At 47.6% G+C, this 12,602-nt stretch overlaps 2 protein-coding genes across 2 annotated transcripts in view; both read right to left on the bottom strand.

The window, feature by feature from the left end:
* PIGK (phosphatidylinositol glycan anchor biosynthesis class K) overlaps positions 1–1,271 on the bottom strand; it is a 69,527-nt gene extending 68,256 nt beyond the window's left edge. Inside the window, exon 1 of the mRNA XM_061345102.1 lies at positions 1,114–1,271. Coding sequence (XP_061201086.1) covers positions 1,114–1,206 — 93 coding nt within the window. The 5' untranslated portion in view covers positions 1,207–1,271. The remainder of the gene's footprint in view (positions 1–1,113) is intronic.
* Positions 1,272–8,484: 7,213 nt separating this feature from the next.
* Positions 8,485–9,370, bottom strand: LOC133207644 (kinesin-like protein KIF20B). The gene has a single exon (XM_061344731.1). The coding sequence runs from the start codon at positions 9,304–9,306 to the stop codon at positions 8,596–8,598; it is 711 nt and encodes a 236-aa protein (XP_061200715.1). The 5' UTR covers positions 9,307–9,370; the 3' UTR covers positions 8,485–8,595.
* Positions 9,371–12,602: the final 3,232 nt, after the last annotated feature.

Consider the following 12,602-nt stretch of genomic DNA (forward strand, 5'->3'; position numbering starts at 1 on the left):
GCTTTGCAAAAAAGGCCCTTTAACAGATTGCATGTATCAGGACACAGAAAGGGGATAAAGACTTTGCAGAGGTAAAGGAGTGAGTCTGTCACTGGACAAGAATCAAGGCTTGCTGATTCTTAATCAGATTCTGATAAATCTCTGAGGGGTACTGGGCTGGTGCCTGTGGTTTCACACAAAACACACAGCAACAGAAAAAGCATTTGTTAAAATAAATGTAAAGCATACTGTATTCCAAGTAGCAAACTGGCAGCTTGATTATAAAGACTTATATTTTATTTGGCTATTTTTTGTTCTGTTTGTAATTAATTTCAAGTACCACAATTTGTAATAAAGCAGAATTCAAATGCAAACAACACTCCAGGTGTAGTGTGGGCACCGTGCAAAAGCACAATTACTGAAATACAAAATTACTCCCACCTGAAACAAACAATCCTAACTCCCACCGCTATGGGTAAATGCATTCTCGTACCTGCGAAAGGGGATCGGGGTAATCAATCGAGCCCAGGTGAGCCCAGGCAGCTAGACGGCCCCAGCACCCCGTCTTGGTCTTTAACCGATGAAATTCCATTCACACATAACTTAAGCCAACAAAAGTCCGGAAAAGTAACATAAAACCCCGACTACTGAAACTTACACTGTGTAGCCAAAGAGAACCTAAGATTCAGAAACTTACAAACGCGTTCAAAGACTGCTTGCTTAACTTTGAACAGTTTACACGAGTTACACGTGCCCGCTGAGCCCCACAGCTCCAGCGATGCGCTGCATTACAGTCCGCACTGTTCTACCACGGGACACCGCCCCCAGCGCCGCACGGGGCAGAGCGGAGCGGGGAGAGGCGACGCCGGGGGAGGGACAGACTGACCCCCAGCCCGGGGTCGGCAGTACGGCCGCAACAACCGCTGGGGAGAGCCGGTCACAGACCGCGTCCGCCGAACCCAGCGCGACCCCTCTGAGGAGCGCCACAAGCGCCCCGGGGCAGCTTAGGGCAGTGGGTACGGGCTCTGCCCGCGGAGAGAGGGAGATGGGGGAAACCAGCAGCATCGAGCCTGCAGGGTATCACAGCGCCTCCCGCCCTCTCTCCCCGCCGGCCGCTCCCAGTAGCTTTTGTACCTGGACACTGCTGGTGAGCGCTGCCCCGCAGCACCCCAGGAGCAGAGTGGCGGCGGCGCGGACCCAGCTAGCGCCGGGCTCCGTGACCGCCATTCTGCCCTGACTCTTCCGGCAGGCCCCGGCCGCCGCAGCCGCCGGAAGGGGAGAAGCGTTTTCTGCGCATGCCCGGTAACTTCCGTGTGGTGGCTGTCCCGGTGGCTCCGGGGAGGCATCCGGGCGCTTGGAAAGGTCGTGTACCTGCTCTGAGGCGCGCCACGCGTTCAGTCACATACCAGAGACCCCTCGGCCTTGCCAGCCTGCTTAGAATTCGGTTTTTACAGAGCTGAGGCAGGGTGGCAGCAGCTCTCACCACCGCCTTGAGCATACGTGTTCATTCTGGCTGTGTCGTGGGGTGTTGCAGCCCTACCCAAACCTTGTCCATCCCTTGGACAGGCCTGGCTGACATGTTAAAGCGCTGTGGCCTTTCATCTTGCCTTTGACCTGGGAGGCTCCTGGGGGGTGTAACAACAGACATACCTCTCAGCTGCCTAGCAAAAACATGCTGGAATCGCTGGGCTTGCTTATAGCATGCCAAGCTAAAGATGACCTCAGGCCTTGGGCTGCAGGGCAAGAACTGCCGTAGAGAGTGAAGAGGAGAGCTGAGGAGAGCGACCACCTTTGGTGGGGAGGAGAGGGGGATCTGGAATTGAGTCTTATGTCAGAACGCCCTGTTAAAGGCTTGCCTTTGGCACATACATCCCTCTGAGCTGATGAATCATCAGATTTTTATTTCAATTTATCGAATCACCTGGTCTTGATTCTTTCATTTCCACTAACTCATCTTGTCACCACCTTTATTCAATTGCCTGATGGCTTCCATTAGTGAAGATCCAGTATCTGCCATGAGCCACGGAAGCTATTTCCTGCTCTGTGTACTTGTCATCAGTAATGACTTTCTCAGACAGCAGCATATTTCCATGTATTGATGTTGGAATTTCAACAACATCGCATTTGCTGTTTGGAAGCATCACTGTTTTCCTCAATAAAAATAATGGCATGTAATTAGATAGCCTTTTTGTGCCTAAGGCCAACGAACTGCCTATCAAAAACTATAGCCACCAACTCATGTTAGGTTCACATCTCCCATGTGAACCTTTTATGAACCAGCTGAGAAGTGCTGTGTCTGTCCCTTGGTGCCTGCTTGTAAGTTCCACTGTTTATCTTCTTGCTCTAAAAAACCAACTGAATTTAAGACTAGGGACAAGCTTAAGTTTTTTCCTTGCCCTTTCAAATGCTTAGGTCTCTGATCATTCTGAGATGTGTTCAAGATGCGTCAGTAATTCTAAAGGATAGGCAGCTATCTTTCAGAGCATGTACTCATGCAGTCTTATAAACTGGTGAGTTGATTTCATGCACTTTGGCTTGGATAGCTTCTCTTACCTGTCAGCTCCCATGTGGAGTTGGATAGATAAAATGTGACAGAAGGTCTTAACTTTGACTGAACTTCTTTCTGTTAAGCTTAGTTCTTTGCTCTTTGCATTTGTTACAGATATTCATCCTTTGGTATCATGCATTCTGGTCAACAGCTTTTCCGATAGAAAAATGTCATCAGCTGTATCCTGATGATACATCTTTGAGTCAGGCATAAATCCTGATGTCTGTACTGAATGAAAAGTTAGGTTAAATGTTACCAAAAGGTAACTTCAGCTTACCGAGAAGCATTCCTGGTGTGAGAAGTAATGAACATATTTTCTGCAAATAACAGTTGAAAACATCTGGTTCACTTAAAAACTGCCAAACCTTGTGAAATTCATGTGACAGGTGACCTTAAGTTTGTCATTCTCTGGAATACTTGACTTTTCGTTTGAATAACATTCTTTTCAGCCCACTGTGTATGATTTGCTACATACAAAAAAAAAGAAATGGAAAAAAAAACCACCAAAATTTTTGTCAAGTAGCACTGGAATAGTGTAAACATAGATTATCATTTATGGGCCGTACAAGCAAACATCCAGTACTTGTGCTGAGTAATTAAGAACTGTAGCAAATTTTCCTTACATGAAAGATCACCTGTATGGGATGAGACATTTGAAATCCTAGGTTTCACCAAAGGTCAGAATAGTTTAAGCACGCTTGTCCAGTCAGTGTTGCTGCTGTTTCTCATGGGTCAGTTCTGCAATCTACAGGAAGGTTTGGCTTGCTCTTGACGTAAAAGTGTAGCTTCAAACTCATCAGTCTTGTGTCACATGCTGTCTGCTGCAGTGTGAGAGCAATGTTTGGATCAACTACAGTCACACTGCAGGTGTTACTTTTAGACTGTAGGTGTTCAGGTCGTATTGCTGTATTTCCATCCCAGGGCAGATACAGCACTGAGTTAGGGCAAGCTCAGTTTCACAAACTCATTGGAATCGTACAAAAGAATGGCCATTATTCCCTCTATTTTATGTGATGCATAATACAGTGTATGGTTCACATTTTTAGATCTGTCTCCAGTTTGCCTTCTGGATTCCTGTAGCCTGGTTGTGTGTATTTTGTAATGGATCTACTTCTGCCTTTTATTTCTTTCATAGGCTTTAGTATTCATCAGACACACAAGTCTGCCAGTGCTTCAGGCATTATTCCTGGAGGTGGTATCATGTCTTCTTTTTTCCCCAGCAAGATTGCACCAAAAGGTTTGCCTGCCTTTTTTTTCATCTTTATTCCCTTAGGCAGCTCTCAGCACAGACTTGGTGTTTGCTCCCATGCCTGTACATGGCTTTTTTGCCTAGAAATTAAGCCCTATACTGTATGCTTCTGGTTCTTCGTTCTGCTTTGTTTTCATGCTGATTGCAGCATTTTTCATGCTCCAAGTCTGTTTAGCTTGACCTTTGCCACGATGTTTCTTGTACCTCATGCTGAGTAATTAGAAAGGACACCAAGTGTGTATCCCAAAATCATCATCATCATGGCTTGACTTCGCAAACGGGAGGGGCTTTAACCACGCTTACTGCAGGCACGCTGATGACTAAAAAGGCAAATCTGGCTACAGAAAGCACAGCAGAAGGTCTCCTCAGGTGGGGCGCAATTCTTTCTGTATTGTCTTTTCTCCTCGAGACTAGTTCTTCATGAACTCACAAAGGAGTCAACATCATTGTGTATGGTGTGCCTCCAACTCTCCCGATTGGAGGCCAAGGTGGACCACTGACGATAGTCAATATGGCCAAGGCTAAGATATTGTTTCAGGGAGTCCTTATATCTCTTCTTTGGGGCACTTCTCTTGCGGCAACCAGTGGCAAGCTCACCGTAAAACACGATCTTGGGGAGATGGTGATCCTTCATCCTAGAGACGCGCCCTGCCCAGTGCAGCTGCAATTTCAGCAATATGGCCTCGATACTGGTGACCCGTGCCTATCCGAGGACAGTGACGTTAGACACACAGTCAGTCCAATGGGTGTTTAGAATTGTACGGAGGCAGCACTGATGAAAGCGTTCAAGGAGTCGCAGGTGATGACGGTAGATGACCCATGATTCAGACCCATATAAAAGAGTAGACAGTACAATGGCTCTATAGACACTGATCTTTGTACTTTTCTTCAGGTGTTTATTACACCAGACTCTTTCATGGAGTTTTCCGAAGGCTCTATATGCCTTTGCTATTCTGTTGTCTATCTCTTTGTCGATCGTGGCATCCGAGGAAATGATGCTTCCCAGATAGCTGAACTGCTGAACTGTCTTAAGCTCTGACTCGCCGATGGTAATATGGGGATGGCGATAATCTTCTTGTGGTGCAGGTTGGTAGAGGACTACTGTCTTCTTCAAGCTGACTTCCAGCCCAAAAACCTCAGCCGCCTCCGCAAAGCAAGATGTTAAACGCTGCAGAGCTGCTTCTGTGTGGGCAACAAGGGTGGCATCATCAGCAAAAAGCAGTTCACGAACAAGATGATTTAGGGTCTTAGTGTGGGCCTTCAGTCACCTTAGATTGAATAGGCTACCATCGGTACGATATTGAATATAAATGCTGTTTTGTTCGTCGAGGTCTGCCATAGCCCTTTGGAGCATCATGCTGAAGAAGAATAATGTGAATAAAGTCGGTGTGAGAACACAACCTTGTTTCACACCATTGGTTACTGGGAAAGGCTCAGAGAGTGCATCGCCATATCTGACTTGGCCTTGCTGATCCTCATGTAACAGAATGATCATTTTGAGGAAGTTGGGGGGACAACCTAATTGTTCCAAGATCAGTCACAGGCCTTTTCTGCTCACAGTGTCAAAAGCTTTGGTGAGGTCAACGAAAGTTATATATAGCCCCTTATTCTGTTCTCTACACTTTTCTTGCAGTTGTCTGAGAACAAATACCATGTCTGTGGTACTTCTATTAGCTCTGAAACCACACTGACTTTCAGGTAAAAGTTCTTCTGCGATAGCAGGTACTAGTCTGTTCAATAGTATTCTTGCAAGAATTTTACCAGCAATGGAGAGCAGAGTTATACCATGGTAGCTTGAGTAGTCTGACTTGACACCTTTTTTCTTATACAGAGTGACCATGATTGCATCACGACAGTCTGATGGTAATTTACTTGTTCCCAACAGCGCACAACTAGCTCATGAAATTTAGCATGAAGTGCTTGGCCTCCATGCTTCCATATTTCAGGTGGGACTCTGTCAACCCCAGCTGCCTTGCCAGTTTTCACCTGCTGTATGGCCTTAAGAGTCTCTCCCATGGTAGGGGCTAAATCCAGTTCATTTTTCACCGGATGTGGCAGCATGTGCTGGATTCCTTCGCCTTGGACTACACGATTAGCACTAAAGAGGGTTTGAAAATGTTCAGACCAACAATACAGGGTGGAGATTTTATCTGTAAGAAGTGTTTGGCCATCTGCACTAAGTAAGGGGCTTTGAACCTGAAATGTGGGTCCGTACACTGCCTTCAGAGCCTCATAGAATCTGCGCATAGTTGAGTCTTTTCTGCTAGGTTGAGCCACCACTTGTTCTGGATGTCTCTAAGTTTCTGTTGGAGTTTGCTACATGCAAGATGAAAGGCTGCTTTTCTTACATGGCAGAGTGACTGAGCGAGGTGTGTTTGATGAGCAGATCTCTTTTTTGTCAGCAATTCCTGGACCTCCTGGTTGCTATCGTCAAGCCAGTCTTTGTTTTTCTTGGAGGAGAACCCAATGGATTCTACGGAGGACTGCGGGATGCTATTTTTAATATGTTGCCAAAGCGCTTCAGGAGAAGAATCTTTAAGTTGGTCTTCAAGCCTAGTTTGAAGGTTAGCCTGAAAGCTGCCCCTCACTGCAGCCTATTTGGAGATTATTAACATTGAGCCTCCTCCTCGGAATGCCACCCCTCTTAGGTTTGGGCTTGAGGTGGAAATTAAGTTTGCAATGCACAAGGCGGTGATCTGTTTGACATTCTGCACTAAGCATCACTCTGATCTGGCAGACATCACAAATATTTCTCTGGTGCACTAAAGCATAATCAATAAGGTGCCAATGTTTAGATCAAGGATGCATCCAGGTTGTCTTCCAGCTGTCTTTCTGCTGGAAGATAGTGTTGGTGATGGTAAGCTGTTGCTCTGCACAGGACTCTAGTAAGAGGTGGCCGTTATCATTGCAGCTGCCAACACCGTGCTTGCCTAGTACTCCTTTCCAGGCTTCAAAGTTCTTTCCTACTCGGGCGTTGAAGTCACCAAGGATTACGATCTTATCTTCTATAGGAACCTTTTGAGTGAGGTGACTCAGGTCGGAGTAGAATTTTTCTTTTTCTGCAGGGTCAGCTTGCAGACTTGGAGCATATATACTGAAAAGAACAACGTATTGCTTGCTGTGTAGTGGAAGACGTGAGGAGATAATACGGTCGGAATGACCTATCAGCAAACTTTCAAGTTTAGAGATGATGGAGTTTTTAATCATGAAGCCGACTCCAGAAAGATGACTTTCAGTTTTGGGTTTGCCTGACCAGTAGCGTGTATAGCCAGCACCATGTTCTTTGAGGCTACCTTCCTCATGAAGAGGAATTTCACTGAGAGCAAAGATATCGATGTTAAGTCGTGACAATTCATGGGCAATTAGCGCAGAATGGTGCTCAGGACGCCCACTGTTCACTGTATCAAGCATGGTTCTGATGTTCCAACATGCGAGTGTCAATCTGGACACACCTTTGGAGGCAGGTGTATGCCTTTGTCTCTTTGTCTTTAACTGACTGCAGTAGAAGATGCCTGTTGGCCGCGGCTAGCCAACCAGGTGAAGGGGGAGATGAGCTTTGGTTAGGCCACCTTTTCTAGGTCTCTCTCCATATGGAGCAAGCAGTGTTGTCCTTGAAAAAGGCTGCTTGGTCATTCAGGATGCTGCTGAACAAGACTGTCATCTCCTGGGTCAGTCTCAAGCGACCAATGTCCTGAACCGCCTGCATGCAGGGTTGGGTCTGTGACTTCCAGTGCACCTTATCACTGCCGTTTCGTCCCTCGCCTGTCGCTACAGGGCTTTGCAAGTGTGGATAAACCCTTTGGGCCTGCACAGTGGAATTTTTTTAGGTGAGGCACAGCGTGCGCAGAACTGGCCTCACCCTTTACACCTGAGGTTTATCTGCCAGGGCCTAGCGAGCTTGGACGGTGACAGCAAAGTCCTCAGGCTGTAGGTTTGATTAGAGTATCCTTCTCTTAGATGGATGGCCTTACAGGGCTGTACAAACTCCCATCTACCGGGGTTTGAAGTTGGAGTTGTCCTTCTCCTAGGGTGCTTGCCCAAAGGCTAGTGAGCCCATCCTGCCCATGGACACACTTTGTCTGACCCTTCATTTGAGACCTGACTGGCATGGGAGACCCTACCAGAGGCATAAGCCACCACCAGCATAGCTCCCAACTTCACAAGGGCACGCAAGCTCTTTCCCCACAACAAGGGTTGTCCATAAAACAGCCAATACCCCCTAGGACCTCAGTAACACCCTCAGGATGCCAAATACCCCCCAGGGACCCCAAATACCCCCCTGTGGCTCCAGTACCCCCCCCCCCCGCATTGACCCCCCGTGCCCCCCACCGGGCACTGGGTGCGCTGCACGATGGAGCGGAAAGTATCCCGGGTGCGCTTGCGCTTCTCCTCGATGCACTGCAGGTCCTCCCGACAAAGCAGGCAGCAGAAATCCATGGCCGCACCACGCCACCGGCCGAACGGGCACTGCAGCTCCATGTGCGTGCTCCTGGGCCGCCAGACGCCAGGACCCGGGAACGCCGGCGTCTGGAACACGACAGCGACCTGGCGATGGACATCGGCCCGCGCGAAGGAGCCGTGAGCCCCCCAGCCCTCAGCCCAGAACCACACCTCGATGTCCACTCATCACCTGTCCTGCAGCACCAGCAGCACTGTGCGGGACCCACGCTCCAAGGCTGGCATCAGGTCTACTGCCCACTTTACTGCTCATCCGAATAGCTGGCTGACAGCAAATAGATATGTCCATGCTTAAATACAATGTCTTTCTATTGAGAAATGAACAGGGTAACACTGAGCTATCTAAAGATGTGCATACTCATCAGTATAGGAAGAAGTGATTCTTTACCTCTTTTGTTAGGCGAAGTATTGAATTTTTAATAGCAATTTCTTCTCTCACTTGGTCTTCAGTCAGCTTTATGTAATCTCTACAACGATGGGGTTTGAGATCCATTGCTGTGTATAACTTTCCTCGAATGCTTTTAAACAACATATCCATAGTCCTTGGCAGAATACCAACATCATCTTCTGTCCCTCGGAATGGGTAGGTTTTCCCAGCATTTGTAACACCATATGTAAAAATAAGGCGATTATATCCATCTAGGGAATCCTGCACAGGTTGCCTCATGGCACCTTCAGAGACTTCTTCTTGAGTTGTTTCAGGTCCAAACACTCTTGAAAAAGTGAACTTCTGTATCATCTGTCCAGCATTCTTTTCACTTAGTCGACTCAGAGAGTTTTGGGGGGCCTTCAGTATGATGCTTCTTGAGTCTTCAAGTGAAACACAGTCCTGGAATTCATTCTCTCTTTCCAATGATGTAAATGGCCTAATACGCAGACAAACCTCTATGTGTCCCTTAGACTCCAAACTGCTCTTCTGGCTTGTATCTGAGCTTGAAGAAACCAAAGAAAATGCAGTAGAGAGATCTGCTTTGATATCTTCCACATATACTGGTCCTGTTCTTTCAGGTGGCTCAATACTAGTAGTATAGAAGCATCTGAAAAGTTGCTCATTATCCAGCATTGGTTCCATCCTGAGAGCCAAGGCTACACTGGGCGGGCACAGCCGCCAGCTCCAGGCACACAAAAGCAGCCCAGCACCCAAAATGATCTGTAATTAAAACAACCATTTAAAAAGCTGCTGTAACTGCAGCTGTTACTCACATTGATGCACATCTTGGTGCCCTTCCAGATTTCTTTCCTTCTCCAGCAGGTTGCTCAGGCCCTAATCCTCTAATCCATACTCTCTAGAAATTGCCCTCTAAGAGCCATCTGTCAGCTTGCTCCTGTCCATCATGGAACAAACAATCCTAGGCTTCCTCTGAGGAGAGGCAGCAATCCCAAGGGTAACTCTGTGTCCTGGGTTTATCAGTAGCAGTCATTTTTCTCTTTCTTGGTAGCTGGTGCAGTGCTGTGTTTTGACTTTCAGGCTGGGAACAGAGCTGCTAAAAATGATGTTTTGGTTTGGCCAAGGATTTTGTGAGCCTCATGCTCTGCCAGGGAGGAGGGGAAGCCAGGAGGAAGCAGAAACAGGACACCTGACCCAAATTGATCAAAGTATTATTCCATACCACGGGACGTGATGCCCTGGATGTCACTGGGAGTTACCCGGAAAGGCTAAGTGGATGGCAGGGTTGGAGGAGGTATCGGTCAGTGCTTGGTCGGGCTGGGGGGCCAAGTTATCAGTCGCCTGGCGACGAGGTGTTGTATTCTCTTCCCTTGTTATTTCCTTTATCGTTACTATTATTGGTGGCAGCAGTAGTGATTTGTGTTATACCTTAGTTACTAAACTGTTCTTACCTCAACCCGTGGGAGCTGCATTTTTTTTTTATTCTCCTCTCCGTACCTCCGGGAAGAGGGGGAGGGCAAGAAGTGGGGGGAGTGAGTGAAAAGCTGGCTGGCTGGGGTTAAACCACGACAGTTCTTTGTGGCGCCCAATGTGGGGCACAAGGGGTTGAGATAACGACAGAGCTGACTGGATTAATAGTCACTCGTCACAATGCTGATTTATTGGCTCTCAGAGTTGTTCCTCTTGATCTCACAGTTTCAGAATGTAGTACGTTACTTAGAGCCGGTATTTGCTGTGTTAGTGTTTATCAAGTGCGGGGCTTGGGCTAAGGTTCCTGTCTCACTGTACTTTATGGCAATGACTTGTAATACGGGTGGGCTCCAGCAGCAGAGAGGTACGAACGTGGCCGTGGACTGGTACCTGGCCGTCTGGCTGCTCCTCACCGTCCTGGCCCTCGCCCTCGCCTCTGTCTGCGGGGAGCCGAGGGGGAGCAGCCCCAGGAGCCGGTGGCGGCCGAAGCAGCCAGGGAGAGCAGCCTCAGGGACCAAACAGCAGCGGGAGCGGGGCCGGAGGCCGTGAGGGAACAGCTGCCAGTGGAGGAGGTCGGGGCGGTAGTGGAGCAGGAGGAGGCAGCTGCCAAGCAGTGGGAGGAGGCGGCATAGGAGCCGAGCCCCGCAGAGGAGCCGAGCCTCGTGATGGCTGAGAGCATTCCCCGTAAGCCACCTGCTGAGCCCCAGGAGGACGCAGGAGACCCCGCAGCGTTTCCCAGCAAGGCAGAGGAGGAAGAGCTGGACTCAGAAAAAGAGAAGCTGGTGGTGGGAGAGCTGGCAAGCACAGCAGCCACACCAGCCCCAGTGACAAGTACAGCAGCATCGTTTGAGAGTTCTGAAGGTTTTGAATGGCCTTTGGGTATCCTTGGGATCTGCCTGCTGATTGTGATGGTGTTCACCATGTTGGCACACATACAGAGTGTGTTTTACCCACCACCATTTTGTCTGATCTCAAAAGTTAAGCAGAGTCAGGTTTGGGTCTTCTCTGGGGTTAGATGACAATATGGGAGGACAAAGAGGTTTTTTCCAAGGCTGGAAAGTCATGAGTGGCAGGGTGTGTGGGATAGTATGGGCGAGTATCTAGTCCACTGGGCCCCTCCAGTGCTTTGGAAGCATTGGAGATGGAAGGCAGCTGTATGGAGTCCCCAGCAACAAGCTGCAAAAACTGCTGAAGGGGACAGTGAATTATTTTGAGCCTGGTGGGCCCATGACCCTTAAGGCCATCAGAGCAGATGCAACATAGAGATGGACTCGTGATCGAGGGGTGGACTTAGCAATGGACACTACTGCCCAGGTTATTCATGAGTGTGAACACTGCACATAGCCTCTTGTGCTCTGAAAGATTGTTACAAGAGATAGAGCCTGACATTATGGAACAGATGGACTCAGCAGCTTTATAGGGACTGGTCCATGGACTAAGATAAGAGTGCACTTAGATAAGAGTGATGGTATATTGAAAATATATATTGAAAATGAGCATGACATGAATGGTATGGAATAAGGGGTGGATAATGTCCTGGGTTTAGCAGTAGCAGTCATTTTTCTCTTTCTTGGTAGCTGGTGCAGTGCTGTGTTTTGACTTTCGGGCTGGGAACAGAGCTGCTAAAAATGATGTTTTGGTTTGCCAAGGATTTTGTGAGCCTCATGCTCTGCCAGGGAGGAGGGGAAGCTGGGAGGAAGCAGAGACAGGACACCTGACCCAAATTGACCAAAGAAGTATTCCATACCACAGCACATCATGCCCAGGAGGTAACTGGGAGTTACCCGGAAGGGCTAGGGGGACTGCAGGGTTGGAGGAGGTATCGGTCAGTGCTTGGTCGGGCTGGGGGGGTGAGTTATCGGTCGCCTGGTGATGAGGTGTTGTATTCTCTTCCCTTGTTATTTCCTTTATTGTTATTATTATTGTTGGTAGCGGTGGTGATTTGTGTTATACCTTAGTTACTAAACTGTTCTTATCTCAACCTGTGGGAGTTGCATTCTTTTTGATTCTCCTCTCCGTCCCTCTGGGAAGAGGGGGAGGGCAAGAAGTGGGGGGAGTGAGTGAAAAGCTGTCTGGCTGGGGTTAAACCACGACACTCTGTAAACTCCTAAACCAGGGATTGTCCCTACTTGAGTTTATCACAAACTAAAGTTTGACCACAAACTTTTTTCTTCTGTGTCAACAGTACCAATTAAATATCTTTAATGTTGTTGGTATTAACAACAATATGTTGATTATATTACCTATAGGTATCATAATGTAGCCCTTTTTCTGTAACCTTCATCCTTGTTCTGTGTTTCTTTTCCTATTTTTATGAGACTTACATGTACTACCTGATAATTTTCAACTCTAGAAGATAAAGAAATATATCATTGGGTGTATTTATTATGTTTCCAAAAGAAAAATGAAAAGGCACTCTTGCAATGAAGTAAGTCAACAAGACTGATTCCTAAGGAATCATCAGTAATAGCTCAGCTATATTATCTTACTAAAAAAATGCAGATTTATTA

This window comes from Neopsephotus bourkii, unplaced genomic scaffold (assembly GCF_033783945.1).
Source record: "Neopsephotus bourkii isolate Nb327-2 ecotype Australia unplaced genomic scaffold, CSIRO-AGI_Nbou_v1 NB_234, whole genome shotgun sequence".
In the NCBI taxonomy this organism is placed as follows: domain Eukaryota; kingdom Metazoa; phylum Chordata; class Aves; order Psittaciformes; family Psittacidae; genus Neopsephotus; species Neopsephotus bourkii.

What these genes read in the sequence shown, in the direction of transcription:
- LOC133207644 (XM_061344731.1), bottom strand. Translation starts at nt 9,306, where the DNA reads ATGGAACCAATGCTGGATAATGAGCAACTTTTCAGATGCTTCTATACT.